The sequence below is a fragment of the Malus sylvestris genome, chromosome 8 (genome assembly GCF_916048215.2).
Source record: "Malus sylvestris chromosome 8, drMalSylv7.2, whole genome shotgun sequence".
Lineage (NCBI taxonomy): Eukaryota > Viridiplantae > Streptophyta > Magnoliopsida > Rosales > Rosaceae > Malus > Malus sylvestris.
Window position 1 is genome coordinate 1,492,965 of NC_062267.1, and position 15,326 is coordinate 1,508,290.

Below are 15,326 nucleotides of genomic sequence, written 5' to 3' on the forward strand. Positions count from 1 at the left end.
GAACATGTTAACGTTGTTCAAACCTTCAAGTAAAAGTCAATGTCAAATCTCTCACGCGTCTAATCGTATTTGACCCACGTCCAATTTCTTGCCTCGAAAGGTATCTTCTCCAGATCTCTTTCACCAAATCCACATAATCCACCAATCAGAGTTTTTGAAATTTGATCAAACGACTACAAATAAGGAACCCCTTTAAAAATTATAATAACTTTTGCCGTTAGATCAATTTTAAGGGTCCGGATTTATGGATCATGTGGATTTGGTGGCCTAATATATTAAAAAGGTAGTTACATAATGGGCCCTCAACTAGGGAGGCAATGGCCCAATTGCTTCATCGGGCTACTTAGAAGGCCGAGGCCTTACGCTGAGCCTAGACCTGCCTTATAACACCCGTCTCATTGTGTGGAAATGGGCGGTCACAATGTTATGTTTTACGTCCTGTCAAAGCAAGTACAAGTATTAGTAACATAACAAAAATACGTTCTTCGTCATTAATATGTTTGCTCGCCGTAATTGTGGCCTCTCGGGTTCTGCGCTTTTCTTTTCATTTTTATCCATTAATTTTGTTTAATTTATTCAATGAAAAAAATTGAGAAAAAAATGGAGTGCTAGAAAACAAAAAGAATGCTAAAATCATTTCTCGATGGCAGTTCTACTTGATTTGTAAGTGAAAGGAATTGTAAGTCTAAAAAATTGATCCAAAACACAGTACCAAACATGAATTTTCTCTTACATTAATCGAGAAGTTCAATGAATAGATGAATCCTAACAGTTCTGTATTAGTATATTTGTACGTTGAATAATATCAATACATTTCTGTTTGGTTGACAACAAAACATAAGCCCGAAAGAAAAGGAAAGACTATATAAAAATATCATGAACCCATGAGACCCCAGCTATATCTGCAACTAGTAATCGATGACAAGAAAGAGCATGCTCAAAAAAGACTGAATCCAAACTGCATGACAAACCTCCAGCTGTATCTGTATTTTGTACGTTTGTCACACTCGTACCCCCGTTCGAAAATAATTTCTATGCATACAAAAATTGTACAAACGACGGCAGTGCATCATTCGTCCTCCTCGCTGAGCAATGCAAATGAGAAGGGATAGAATTTGTAACCAGAGCCCTCATAGAACTTGTTCTGGAACTCCACCCAGTGAAGCCTCAAGGCATGTAAGAATGCACTCAAGGTCTCCATCACTAGCAGCACTCCGACTGTCGCGCATATAAAGACGATTATGCCAATGATCAGAATGATCACATTGTTGTACCTGTAGTGGTTCCGAAAGGATTCATTACTCCGATAATTTGAGTCTCAGACTACCGTGACGAACGAAAGATGAGTAAAACTGTGAAAGAACTTACCCCCAGGCTAGAAGTAGAACCTTGTCGTAAAATACACTGGACAACTCCGAATGCGCCAAACTGAAGAAAGCAAAACAAGGGCAAACAAGACGGTCATCATCCGGTAGGTGAAACAAAGAACCAGGTGATCATAGAATTTTTATTTTCATCAGCCATGTAATATGTGAACCGTACTGACTTAGATGCCTAATTATGCTTCAAGTCGGTGCTATTAGATGGTTGTAAGTTGTTATTCACTCACCTGAGTGCCCATAAACGTAGATACGAAGCTGTATTAGACACCGCTCCAAGCACAAATTCTATGGTATGTATGAGTTGGTGTACAAAGACTTCGGTGAATTCAAATTCCTCATGACCATGTAAACTTGGGTGGTGCTCCTCGTCAAGAGGGTCCTCGCCGCTGTGAAGCAGTGCGTAGGATTGACCTTGGTGCCTCTGAGAGAAGGTAATAGGGTGAAAAGAGAAAGAAGGAAAAGAATAAAAGCAAAGTAAAGAGGCTGTTTAGTTTCAAGTTTACCTCCTCATGCTGTTTCTTCAAGAAATAAGGCTTTGGAAACAGCATCCATGGTACAGCAACAAGAGCCGATAGCAGTAACAAAATCTGTAATTAAACACACGGAAAAAAAAAAATTGTTAGGAATAGTGTCACTCTCTCGTACTGATTGAGAAATTTTGCAGCGTAATTGAAGGAAGAAGAGCAAACCTGAAGGAATCTTTGCCCCCAAAAAAGCTGATTTTCACCGAGGTCGTCAGTAGGACTCAGGAACATGTATATCATTACATGGTACAAATCGGCTTGTGAACCAGTGCACCATTTCACAATAATTAGGAGAGAAAGGTAGCCAAACAGGCTGTTTAAAAATATCATCTGAGGAACAAATTGGTACCTAAAAGAATATGGTTAGATTGTCAACATTAAGAAAGTAACTCATAATCTTACACATTCACTCTCCGAAAGAGAGTGAACAAGATAGAGGAGAAGAAATACATATCAATTTTCACATTTAAGGTGGACGGGCATGTCATGCGAGATTTACGATATCCCAAACAGTCACACTAAATGCTTTATAGGAAGTACGATACACATAAAGATAATTCTTTTTTTTTCTTTTTGCGCGGAGAGATAAAAGATAAAGATAATTCAATTTCAATTACACACCGATGGAAGTTCCTATTCCTATATATACATATGCATATATTAATGCAAGATCGAGGTTGAGTAGTATAGCTTACCAAATATTCAGTTTATCCGCAAAGAATTTTGCATTAAAGTAACTCAAAACGATTCCAAGATTCATCTGGGCTACTCCAAGTAGGATTGACATCTTCATCTTCAATGAGTTAAGAAATGGTAACTCAGATCGAGAACCATGCCATTTGGGATCCACACCAAACGGATAAGTGTCACGAACCTTAGTCAAACCGACTGTAGTAGCGTCTCTGCCACACAACAGAAACCCAAGTTTAATCAACTCAAATGGGATTGAGAGACCACACATATGTTCAGGATCTCAGGCTGATTGTGTACCTACAAGATGGGTCACGGCACCCATAGGCAGATTTCCCAAATAACTCAAATGGGACCGAAAATAATTCATTATATATCAGTCCTGTGTAAATTGAGAACAGCGCCATCATCATAATAATATAACGGCCACCAAATGTCATTTCTACGATGTCCCCGAGTTTCTGTTGTCAACAAATCGAGTTAATAGAACCGTGTGAAAGTTACAAGAAGCAAATAGTCCGTCTACGGTCACAAAGCAATGCAGCATTACCTGGCTAGAAAACTTCCTCTCCCGGATTATGAAATAGAGTGATGCCAGCAACAAGCAAATACCATGTCCCCAATCTCCAAACATTACAGCAAAAAGGAAAGGGAATGTGATAATGGTGTATACGCCTGGATTAGCCTCCTGATACTTGGCGACCCTGTGAGGATGATACATTAGACAAATTCTTCCCGAAATGATCTCATTCGGAAACATGAATAGTGCAGTCTAAGTAAAATAACTTAAGTAGGTTAGGAAATGGTCTTCCTTTCTGCTTGATGGAAGAGAAGGAAGACAAAAGGTAAAGAACAATAAAAATTATGTTTTACCATTATAAACAGGTTAAAAGAAATAAACAGGTAATTCCCAAACTTCCCCAAAAGACCTCACCCTCCCCCCTCTGCCACCCCTGCTCTCAGTCTACCATCTCTCACGATCCTCCTACCGAGCATTGTGCAACACCTTGTGTAGGCATAACATGCAAAATGACTCACCCGTATGCATCAACAATTTCTTGAAAAGCAGAAGTGAATTTGTTTGTGCGGAAATATGTCGGTGGCGGTTCCTTTGTATGCAAAACCTGGAATATGGCGCCAAGTTGAGAGTTGCTATCTAAGGATGCCCGCTGCAATGTGTTTTGAATCTGTGAAACATCAAGCCTGTGTTAATTGAAAAATTCTTCAAACATACATTGCACTTGCAAATGATTCATGCCAAGTTTTAGCATTGAATACAATTTTGGAAAGTGTTACAGGACAAAGATCAAACCTGGTTTGATGCATATACAGGACACCAACCTTCTGCAACAAGACACATTCTACTCACATCAATGCTTAGCATGTTTAACGTATGGTAAATGGATTTTTCCTTCTTCACCTATCGAGGCATAGAGGAATAAAACTCAGCGATCAAACAAAACTAAACTCAATGACTATGAAATACAAACATGAATGGAGAATTAGTAGCTCGAAGCATAAGTATTTGGAATAACAAACCAGAAGGTTCCACTGCTCATATTGATGGCCAATTGTCTGTAATAAACTGCTTCTGTGCAACAATCCAGCATCTATGGTAGTCTTCAGCTCTGAAAGTTTTCCAGACACCTAGAAATTAAAGTGGTTATAGAATTCAGAATTTAGATTACAGAATAAGTCAGTAACTGTAATTAAAGACGGACACACTCATCTCTTATTGAGCACAGAGTTTGATATTTTAATGATAATAAATCCAGACTATTTAAACTCAACATTTAAGGAAAACCCCTGTATGAAAGATATACACACACACATTAATACAAAAGAAAATTTTCAATCTAAACGTAATTAAGTTGTGGTACAGTAAAGCTGTTGATTCCACATATATAGAGGTAAGAATACTGCATACCTCGTTAATCATCTGAAATTGTTTTCCCAAGTCATCTGTAAATGGGTAACGGTTTGCTCCAAAAGCTTCACATATTTTCAGAATTTTGTTCTTTGCTCTTTCTCCAGAATAGAAGATGATAAACACATTTTTCTCAACCTGTAAAATATTAACTTGTTAATTTCCCGAAAAGAAAAAAAAAGTATTCAATCATCCTGCAGGAAGACAATGATATCTAGGCATACTAGGATTCACATACACGAAAAAAGTACAGCATGCAACAAGATTAACCATCATCTGTGCGTGTGCACTTCCACAATAAGTGAAATAAGACGGACAGTTCGCAAAAGATATATATGAACATGAAATAGTTATGTTATTGAGTATTAACCTTCTCTCCTGACACAGGATCAACGACACGGTCATTGACCACAGCCTGCTTCAGAAACACATTACCCCTGGTTGCACGAAACAGAATCCTTTCAAAAGCCATCGATTTTTCTCTTGGAACAAGACCACTAACAGATCCAAGCTTAACATGCTTTGATAGGTCTGTTGTCATTTCCTACAACAGAAAATACCTAAGCATCAGTCAAAGGATACGATAAAATAATTCATCTTCAACGAAAAAATGAAACCAAAAACTACAAATCTGCACTTGTTCGAGTAATAATGGACTGTCGATGGATCTTTCCATACTATGCTGCACTTCAAGTTCTCTCTGCAGAGCTGCAGCAGTGCTTTGAGCTGAATTAAAAAACTCGCCAGCCTGAAACAAGTAAACAAGTCGAGTTCACTTTATGGATCACATGAAGGAAATCAATGACACAATAACAAATAATTACAAATGAATTAGTTAAGTTGAGGAATTTCTCATGACCGCAACAAACTAAAATGTAAACAACGCTCTCATAGAACTAACTGCAATAACAGTAAAACAAGCCATACCTTCTGCAGAACAAGTTTATATTCTAACAATTCACTGTAAGTGCGTTGTAATTGTTCATTGTTCGCATTAATTTCTAACAGATCGGCTTCAAGTTCACCAAGTTTAACCTAGCAAAGGGGGAAAATGATTCAATGTAGACCATAGAAAACTCCAAAAATATCAACTCAAGTACTGAAACTACCTCCAAGTTATCGAGATCGATGTCATTGCTAATCATGGACCTTGTTGAGGGCGACAAGCCGGCCTTCTTCATTTGTTCATTGAAGAACCGTAACCTCCGAGCCATTTCACCACACCGTTTGATCTGCATCACACAATTTCAAATCCACAAACAAGATTTTCAGATCAACCATATTTTTTGCAAATTTACTCACAAAACCACAGAAACCACGGCAATTAATCGCCGATTTCCAAATACCACATCCAATTACTTTCTTATAACACATTATTTCATATCGTATGAAATTAAATTGGTTCATTAATTCATAAAAATGAAAATAAAATAAAATCTACGCACCTGAGTGGCGTATGTTCGCTGGAACGGGCTCTTTTCCGCATTGAGCTGCAAAAAAAAAACAAAAAAATCCAAAAAATGAACAGAAAATTGAAAAAAAAAATTGAAAAGAGAAAGAGTAAATGCGAGAGCAAAGATTACGTCTTTGAATTGAAAGAGGCCGAGATCGCCGAGGTAGGAGATGGCGTGGCGAGACGACTCGATCGGAATGATGAGTTGCACTAACTGCATTGGCTCCGACCGCAGAAGATCCATCGTCGGACAGCACCCTCCTCCCGCCGCTTCCGTCGTCACCATTTTCCCGGCAAATTTTCACAAATCTGTTATTTTCTCTCTGGGTTCTTCAAACGTCAAACTGTTTTCTTTTTCTTATTTATTTATTTATTTCTGAGTCGTGTACCGCACACCTACCGTTTTTTCCTTTTTTCAAACCTTTTACTTTACGTTGCGGCGTCGTTTTAACTTTGACGTGGCGCGGTGGGCGCTCTCTGGATCACATACGCGGGCAGCTGAAACGCAGCGTTTCGTGGAAGATGAGATAAAACAGTTAACACCTACTATTTCAATGGTACGGTGGCAATTGTCAACGTCGCAATCACGTTTTTATTCTGATTCGTAGGTTGACCTGGACTCTTCGATCAGTCAATTCGAGCCCATGAATGTCCATGGCCCAAGTTTAATTTCATGGCTTAAAAGCCCCTTCGAATTGGATTTGGCAATGATTCCATTAAAAGGGTCCAGGCCCACTACAATTGGCCACAATTTTGAATTTTAATTATTGTGTGTATATCGCCAAAGAAAGTAAAAAATAAATAAATAAAATCATTTCAACACTCCTTTGATAAATAGATCTGCTTTTAGTCAAGTTACCTAAAATAGTGTTTTTCCTTCTTTTTTTTTTTTTTTTTTTTTGTAACAAACGATAATGTCTACAGGTGTTGGAGAGTGGGCTAAGTCTCACAACGGGCTAGCAATAATGTGGTTCAAATTCGCGAGAACTGAACCTAACTCCTCTCATTGACAAGTGAATAAGAATATCATTAGACCGTAATAGTGTATTTTCCCTTACCACCAATGTATGAATCGTTTCCTTATAATTTAGATGAATTTTGTACTGTATATTATTCTGAAACTAGGGTTTTCTCTCAGTATAAGAAAAACCCATCCCTCCCAACAAAATTTCTATAACAAAACAAAAACAAAAAAAAAAAAAAAAAAACGTTTTTATAATATGTAAGATAAGAGACTTTAAATTCAACCAAAACTCGAAAAAAAAAATTCATTAAACATCTTAACATAAAAATGGTGGATGCAATAGATTTGAAAAACATTTGTGTCGAGTACATTTCTTTATATTAGTAGTGTTCTACCACATAAGTGTGCTGAATTGAATGTTAATAAGAGGGGTGTATGCAATTGGGATTTTGAGGGATTTTGATGAATTTTATAAATTATGAATCTTGATGGAGTTTAAAATTTTCATGAATTTATTTTAGTGAATTCTCTCAAAGGAGATGTGAGATTTGTGAATGTTTAAATTCACTATGAAATCTCTTTAATTCCCTCAATTTTTAAAAATCCTATCAATTTATAATTGAATGCACCTAAACTTTCAAAGAATGACTTAAAATCATAATTGAATACCCCTGAATTTGTAAAAAGAATTAAAATCATAAAAAAAAATCTCAATTGAATACACCTCTAGTATTTTTGTAGCCCCTCATCCAAACAAGTAGATAGGCACAAAGTAAACATTTTGATTAGACTAGTGAGTCTCCTTTTGGATGAAAGTTGGACTCTTCATAATTTAGATCCAATAAAGTTATCTCTTTTCGTTAGACATTAAAATGATAAACACACATCCTTTTTCACACCCTTGTTTAATATTATTTGTTATTTTCGATGGTCAAAAACAAAGATCGATGTGTGAGAAGTTAAAATACGTGGGTGCAAATCATTAAAAAGCAAAACAATGATCTCTCTTCGGTGGCCCGTAAGTAGATTTGCATAAGTAAGTGGTGAATTGCCATATAACATTATTCTTCAATTCACAGCGTTACGAGTTCAAACATCATCACCCTTACTATAAATTAAAATAGATATCACTTGTAATAAAATAGATTTACAAAAATTGTAAATAATTAAATGCAAAAACGAAAGAAGGATGCCTTGAAGTCAGTGCCGGCCGGATTGAGGATGATGGCAGGCGTTATGGCCTTCTTTTAAACAAAAACAATCACAAGGATTAGCAGGAGCACCGCAAGTACATACAGATTACATACATACATATCCTATGTATATTCTCACAGTCACACACTGACTCAAACAGAAAACCTAGCAGTAGCAGCTACATATACGTAGCGGTAGCAGACGCGGATGTGTTCTGGACCACCGTCGTAGCTAAACGGCAATCCGCATGCGGCCTGGCCACAACCCTACGCTCCAACCTAGCCCTGCTCACCCTATATCTATATACAATATATAATAATCAAATATTGGAGGAAGAAATGATAAACCCTAGCTGCATTTGTTCCACTTGATGATCTCATAAATTCTACTAGGGTTTTTTTTTTTTTTTTTTTTAACCATCTACATAGCTAGATAGAGAAAAGCGGAGGGATATGGAGATGGAGATGGAGATGGAGATGGACTACGTGCACACGGCAGAGAGCTATACAACTCGATATCATGCCCATTTCGTGTCCCCTAATTAACGATGTGATCACTATTCTGCTCGACCGCTTTATGTGCTTCAACGGCCGAGCGGGTTAGGTAAGTTTTCAAAAGCAGGTGTTCACCTCTCTTTACACTCAAGTTTGAGTCTTTTTCTTGTGTAAAGCAATATATTTTAGACTGTCGTTGTATCAATAGAAATCTTGAAAAATAAGTTCCGCACACACTTTTCAATCTCTTTTTACATACCCTTGTTACGTTTAAATTATCCTTTAATTGATTCAATCTGAAAATAAAAAAACTCATGAGCCTATAACGTTTCCCTTACTATTTATTTTTCTCTTGTGCATGTAGGGATCCATATTTAAAATTTTACTAATAGGGAGACTACTAGTACAGTAGTTCATATATATATATATATATATATACCCCACATACATCACTGGTTACTATTAAACACGCATCTCACATACATCACTGGTTACTATTAAACACGCATCTCTCTCTCTCTCTTCCCACGAGCCCTAATTGACTCGTGATGATCTGATAATTCCGAGCACAAAGCCAGAAAATAAGGGTGATTGATTGCATACATAGTAGTAGTGCAGTTGTAAGTCAGAAAGTCAAGTGGGAAAGACACCCGGAGAATTTAAATGACAAAGTAATTAGCAGTACGTATAAGTCCTTGATCAAACCCTTCATTCAACTTAGGTGGGTCAACACAGAGAAATTTTTAGTTGTAACGGGAACACGGATGATATATCACATGTTTTTATGCAAGTGGAGGAAAATTTTAATTTTTAAGTTATTAACATTTTAACACACATAACCCATCATTTATATAAGGACACGTGGTGTACCACCTCTTGTGACGGTCACACTGAAAAATCTCTCGTCAAAACAAATACTGTTTATTCGTTCCATCTTGATGTGTCAATGTTTTCAAATTTCAAATACAATTAATTTCAGTGATCTCGATATCAGTTTGGTGGCTAATTAAGTTTCCTCTAATCAGTCTGAGCGTTAGAAGGGCAGGCTGTTGTAACAGTATGACAACTTAGCCCTCGTTCAAATGAATTGTTTTTCATAAATATGAACTTAGCTAAGTTGATTAGAACTACGTGCTTATCTTGTGCACCTAAGTTGAAATCATCATTTCTCTATATCTAAGATAAATTTAATGTACAATACGGTTTAATCAAAGACAAAGATTGAAAACCGGTATTATTCCTCTACGACTAGTGACGCTATCTAGCATTACCCCAAGACAATAAGGTTCTCACCTTGCGAGGGTCTCGGAGGAAACGTCTATCGTATGCAACCTTACTTCTACTTTGCAAAATGTTGTTTTCAAAACTCAAAACCATAACCTTTCAGTCACAAAAGAACAATATTTTCGTTGCACTAAAGTTTGCTAGCGTTTTATAAATTTAGAAATTAAAAATCTAGACGTACGAGATTTGGGAAGTCAAATGATGGATATATATAGTCTGGCTGCCTATGTCTCGACTCCGTGTTAACAATCTGATCAATCAAAAACCCTTTTTCCTTCCACGGTTGTTTGACCGTGATCATTTGAATATATATATATATATCTGTGTGTGTGTGTATACTTATATACGTATATATAGCCTTAGATTTGACATTTTAGGTTATACATGAAAGAACCTTTCTTTTTCCACATTTTGCTGAGCCAAACAAAGACCAGTCAAATACTAAACGGGAGGGTCAAAAACTAGGGTTCATCTTTTTTCCTGATGCATAAAGTGAGACACTGCTACGTTAACCTAGTTCTAGGGTTTACAGAGATCTAACCTTAAAGATTATAGGTTAAAAGTACAATAACTACTATCTAAACGTTAAGATCTCGAAATATCCACCGTATAATTATCTATATTCTTATATATAAGCAATATTCATTCCAGAACTCATCCAAATTGCGGGTGAGAATCTTATGAAGAAGCACATCTTCTTTAACCAATACACCCATGCCCACATCCAGAGGTGGATGGAAATAGGGAGCAAGGTAGTCCTAGGATCAAGTCTGGAAAATATACATATGAAGGTCTTCTGATGACCTTCCGAATGTTTGGTATGGATGGAAATAGGGAGCAAGGTAGTCCTAGGATCAAGTCTGGAAAATATACATATGAAGGTCTTCTGATGACCTTCTGAATGTTTGGTATGGTTTTCTTTTGTACCTACTAAATATTCAATGTAATGCATGCATGCTAAGTATATCTCGACATGTTGCGTCAACAGCACTCTACAAATTCTTTCAATATCACTTATCAGATTGATTTGACATATGCTGATATCTATTGACAAGTGCACAACAAGCCATCCAAGTGAATAAACTTATTTTTCTTTTCGTGCACGGTTCCTATCCAAAAAACTTGTATTTAACATTGAGACCCCTCAAGATTCAAATTCTGAATCCGACATTGTCCACACATTTACCTAGTACTTCCCCCTTCAATAATTAAGAATATTTGTTATTTTTATTATGACATCCAAACGCTACCAGTTATACATGCATGTTTACCTCCTTAATTAGCTTTTTTTTTTAAATAAATACCCAAACACGAAAGAAAATCATAAATAAATGAATAAATAAACACGCATACATAAGAAATTGATCATCATCATCAAGTGTACGTAAATATAACAAGGCTATAATGTTTCAAATCGGACGGTGGAGGATGAGGTTGCACACGTTAGGGTCAGAAAAACTATACAAAACAAGGGAAGTTTTGGGGTAAGCTTTATGTTCCCTTCGTGCTTACCAAATGTAGCAGTCTATGGAAGCGTCATTAAAGATCCTATTGAATCATGCATGGAATTTTGTACCTCCGCCTATATCCCCACTATATAGCTATACACATACATATATAAATAATCGAGATCCTCTCTGAATTTTCAAGTTCGAAGCCTCCGTACCCAAAAATTTGGGCCGTTCAAAGGTATATAGAGAGATTCAAACCCTTGATTTGTGTGATGTACGTAGGTCAGTAGAATCAATAAATTAGGATTGTAGAATTTTAAATGAGTGGTCCGGATCTCTTGATCGCTAGCTCCGAACACAGAGAATAAAAAAGGATCTCAAATATTTGTAAATAAACACATCACATGCACACACTTTCAGAGTCTGCATTAAACATTAAGAGCTAATGCCCAGCAAGCTGGCTGGATATATAGGTCTTTTCCATGCATGTCACATCGATCCACGCTTGTCAATTTCAAGTGCCCAAATTATGCAGTTTTGCAGGCAAGTTGTTGGCGTTAATGCCTTTGTATTATCCTTATACGTAGCTAACTAATTAAAGGGTTTGTGCTCATCATACAGATACAGTTCTACACACAGAAACACACAGAAGAGAGACAGATATAGAGTTTATCTTTCTGGAATAGGGAAATGCCTACCCTGCCATTTGTCAATGCATGAGCATTTTGAAAGCCTTTCGAAGGAGGAGAATAACGTACATAGAACGAGTTCACTGCTATCGTAACGTCACAATCCAATAATACAATAACATATGGAAATTTCTTTTCACATAGTGTTGTATTAGTGAACCGAAACAACACTGTGGCAGTAAATCTGTTCAATGTAAGATTTTCTCTAAAAATAGTTGTAGAATGCAAAACTTACCTACAATTTCCGGGACGCCACCATGACATCTCAAACTAATAACAAAACGTCATGTGTAACTTTTAACACCGCATGATTAATTCGAAACACTAGAGTTTAATATGAGTCATTTTTCTAGACCTAGACCTTCCATGTCCCTTCCATCCTTTCTCTCTCCCTTTCTTTTTGTTTTACAGAAGATGATGAATTTGGTAGGACCGAAAAGATCAAAACACGAAAGCATTTAAACTCAGAATATTGTTTGGGTAACCAAACACGAAACCTAGTAATTCATCCGGCAAGGGAACGGATAAACTGGAAAAGCGGCTTCGAGTTCACCGCCACTCAGAAAACCCAGATATGATAACACTACTCATATCTAATCACTAATCTAATTAAGATTTAATTCCAAATAACACATAACATTATCATAAACAAACAATTTATATGCAATGCGCACATATCCAAATGCATGCTGCACAAACCAAGTAACCAAACCACACACAAAAACCCACGATAAACAAATGTTTAATTTAGATTAATTCTAAATTAATTTAGATTATTAACGAGTCACCATCATCATCATTGATAAGAGTTATCTTCATCAAATAAATAACCACGAAAAATCAGAATTGAAATTCGAACAAAAACCAAACATCCCTGTCCATCCAAATATATATCGTCTTCGTCATTCATGAGTCGACATCTCGATCCAATTCTCCAGCCCTAGCTAGCCAGGTCTTCTACTTTGAGTGCATGAGATTAAATTAAGAAATTTAAAACCATGATAATCAGAAAAATAAACATCATCAGCTAGACTAATTAAGCTAGTAGCTAGCTGACAATAAGAGATTTTTGTTAAAAGCAAACAAGCAAATACTGCCATTTTTTTGTTTTCGGTTTTTAAGACCTCGGAGGCGGAAAGTATTGCGTACCAGCCATGAAAGCATTGAGTGGAGCTGGGAAGAGAGAAGGGTCAAGCAACGTAGTAGATGGATTGCCAGAGGTCCCGCCGGCAGCTGCGACCGTTACAAGATCATGTTGCTGATGATGTGGATGACCTCCTCCTCCTCCGCTTCCTCCTCCGTCTTGGTGGTGATCATGACTAGTACCTCGACCGCCCGAGGAGCTCTCACCTCCTCCTCCTCCAGAACTCGGGTAATACTGACCATCGATGCCCTGATCGTACAGAAGTCCCTTGAACACATGCCCTCCGATGTTGACAGCCGTTTGATACGCGAATTGCTCATCTACATCGTCCATTGCACTTACTTTTACGCAGCGGAACACCGCCGGTGAGCTCACTTCTGGTGGAAATGGATTTAACTCCAACCCTAGAATTTGTTCTCCCCCACAACAAAGAGAAAAATAAGTAATATCTCGTTGTTATTAATTATAAAGATTACATAAAACGGGAATATATGTAAATTGTGGTGAAGAAATTTCATGGGACTTTTGCTTCGTCAGGTTTACTAACAAACAGTGAAAGCAAAGAACAAGGATGTACAGAAAGAAAAGCATGGAGAGTGGGTGGCTGTGTGGATCCGATGGAGTTCACTATATTCCCACACGCAAACGATCTGTATCGGATTCGATGGCGGAAAAATTTCCAAATGAAATTTTAAATATAATTTTGTCCCTTAATTCCTCGTTGGATTCACACTTTCAGCAAGATCTACATCTTACTATATATTGTGGTTAAATAAGCAACAAATTTATTTATTTTTTCAAATTTCTTAATAATGTCAAGTGATTAATTCCGAAATTTCAGTAGATTTCCTCCCAAAAAAAATGTTTATAATTTATAATTAAAGCAAAATTTTGGTGCAATTCTTATATATATTTGTTTGTATTGAAAGCCAAAAGTTTTACCTGACGTGTTGGAAGGAATACGAACGCAGGCAAGAGAGTTATCTCTCAGCCTTTTGGGGTTTTCACCTCGAAACTGTATCTGCTGTTCTTGCTGTTGTTGCTGGTTTTGGTTTTGCTGTAAGGCAGAGAATTGTTCCTGCCGCTCCCGTCGTTTCGCGGCGGGAACCCACGTGCTCTTCACGTGTGTTTGGCACTGAAACCCTCGGCTCTTGCAACAGGTCCGGCACCTAAGGTGCGGACAGTCTTTCTTTGCTTGGTTCCCACAGTCCTGGCAGTTCATGCTGCCGCTGCTGCTTCCCAACCCTCCTAATCCTCCTCTCATCATCGTCAGCCTCAACCCCGCCGACAGATCATCCGCCGAAACACCGTCGTTGTTGTTGTCCAGGTGTCTATGGTTGTAGGTAGGATCCACTCCAAACGAGTAGTAGTTCAAATTTTGGTGTGGGTGGTATTGTGACGGCCATATATCAAACCCCTTGTTGTAGATCTCAGCCTGCGCCTCGCCTGATGATCTGTACAAAAACAAGTTCCCTCCTCCTCCTACAGCCGCCGCTTCCGCTGCTGCTCCTCCCACTCTTCCACTCTGATCCTCTCCCCCTTGTTTGTCACCGCTGGTCGGGCCTTGATCTCTCCCTCCTAAGCAAAACAAGCCTGCCATTTTTTTGATGACCTCAATTTTGGGTACAAATCCATATTAATTAACCACAACTTGAGTTTCCTTTTTTGACCCTGTGATCTTATCTGTGCGCTAGTACTGTGCGACCGTGTGTTTTAAATCTCCGCGATCTCCTTGTGGGGTTTTTGCAGCTTTTTGAGGGGCAAATGTTGGGAATATTTTAGCATTAGGGTAAGAATACTAAGCACTAAGAAGAATATTAAGGAAATATTTTTTGGGTTTTGTTGGAGTTGGGTAAGGTGAGTAACTGGAAGGGTTTAGAAATGAATCTAGTGGTGTTGTCGTGGAGTTCGAAGCAATAACAATATTGGCACGGAATTAGAGCCCTGCAAACGCCGCCATGGAAACTGCACCAAGTCTGCCCCTACTGCTGCTCTTTCCCTTCCTTCCTCATTTAAGACAGCTGCCCCAACTTCCCCCTCTCTTTCTCTCTCCTCCCTCCCTTTCCCCCTCTGAACCTGTCCACTGTATGCAAGTTTTAGTGAGAGAGAGAGAGACTCTGAGCGACTGGG

At 37.8% G+C, this 15,326-nt stretch overlaps 2 protein-coding genes across 3 annotated transcripts; both read right to left on the bottom strand.

The window, feature by feature from the left end:
• Window positions 1–714: 714 nt before the first annotated feature.
• On the bottom strand, window positions 715–6,343 carry LOC126633207 (V-type proton ATPase subunit a3-like). The gene is made up of 18 exons (XM_050303778.1): window positions 6,107–6,343; window positions 5,969–6,013; window positions 5,633–5,755; window positions 5,451–5,558; window positions 5,161–5,271; window positions 4,894–5,067; window positions 4,524–4,661; window positions 4,136–4,243; window positions 3,909–4,016; window positions 3,635–3,783; window positions 3,147–3,300; window positions 2,897–3,057; window positions 2,602–2,808; window positions 2,072–2,255; window positions 1,886–1,969; window positions 1,610–1,803; window positions 1,369–1,428; window positions 715–1,274 (listed from the first exon to the last, which is right to left on the bottom strand). Exons 1-18 carry the CDS (start codon window positions 6,260–6,262, stop codon window positions 1,070–1,072), a joined length of 2,469 nt encoding a protein of 822 aa, XP_050159735.1. The 5' UTR covers window positions 6,263–6,343; the 3' UTR covers window positions 715–1,069.
• A 6,440-nt stretch (window positions 6,344–12,783) lies between these two features.
• Window positions 12,784–15,326, bottom strand: LOC126631243 (protein EXPRESSION OF TERPENOIDS 1-like). Of its 2 annotated transcripts, XM_050301416.1 has the most exons (3): window positions 14,139–15,326; window positions 13,202–13,600; window positions 12,784–13,009 (listed from the first exon to the last, which is right to left on the bottom strand). In XM_050301416.1, exons 1-3 carry the CDS (start codon window positions 14,794–14,796, stop codon window positions 12,993–12,995), a joined length of 1,074 nt encoding a protein of 357 aa, XP_050157373.1. In that variant the 5' UTR covers window positions 14,797–15,326; the 3' UTR covers window positions 12,784–12,992. The 2 variants fall into 2 exon arrangements, with proteins under 2 accessions (XP_050157373.1, XP_050157372.1); XM_050301415.1 differs by having other exon boundaries at window positions 12,784–13,600; window positions 14,139–15,325.

Bases quoted from the DNA above. Each gene is read 5' to 3' on its own strand.
- LOC126631243 (XM_050301415.1), bottom strand. From the start codon at position 14,796: ATGGCAGGCTTGTTTTGCTTAGGAGGGAGAGATCAAGGCCCGACCAGC. The intron at 13,601-14,138 runs GTAAAACTTTTG...AACAAATTCTAG, and splicing joins TATTCCTTCCAACACGTCAG to GGTTGGAGTTAAATCCATTT.
- LOC126633207 (XM_050303778.1), bottom strand. From the start codon at position 6,262: ATGGTGACGACGGAAGCGGCGGGAGGAGGGTGCTGTCCGACGATGGAT. The intron at 5,559-5,632 runs GTAGTTTCAGTA...CCCCTTTGCTAG, and splicing joins TCGATCTCGATAACTTGGAG to GTTAAACTTGGTGAACTTGA. The intron at 2,809-2,896 runs GTACACAATCAG...GTTGTGTGGCAG, and splicing joins TGCCGTGACCCATCTTGTAG to AGACGCTACTACAGTCGGTT.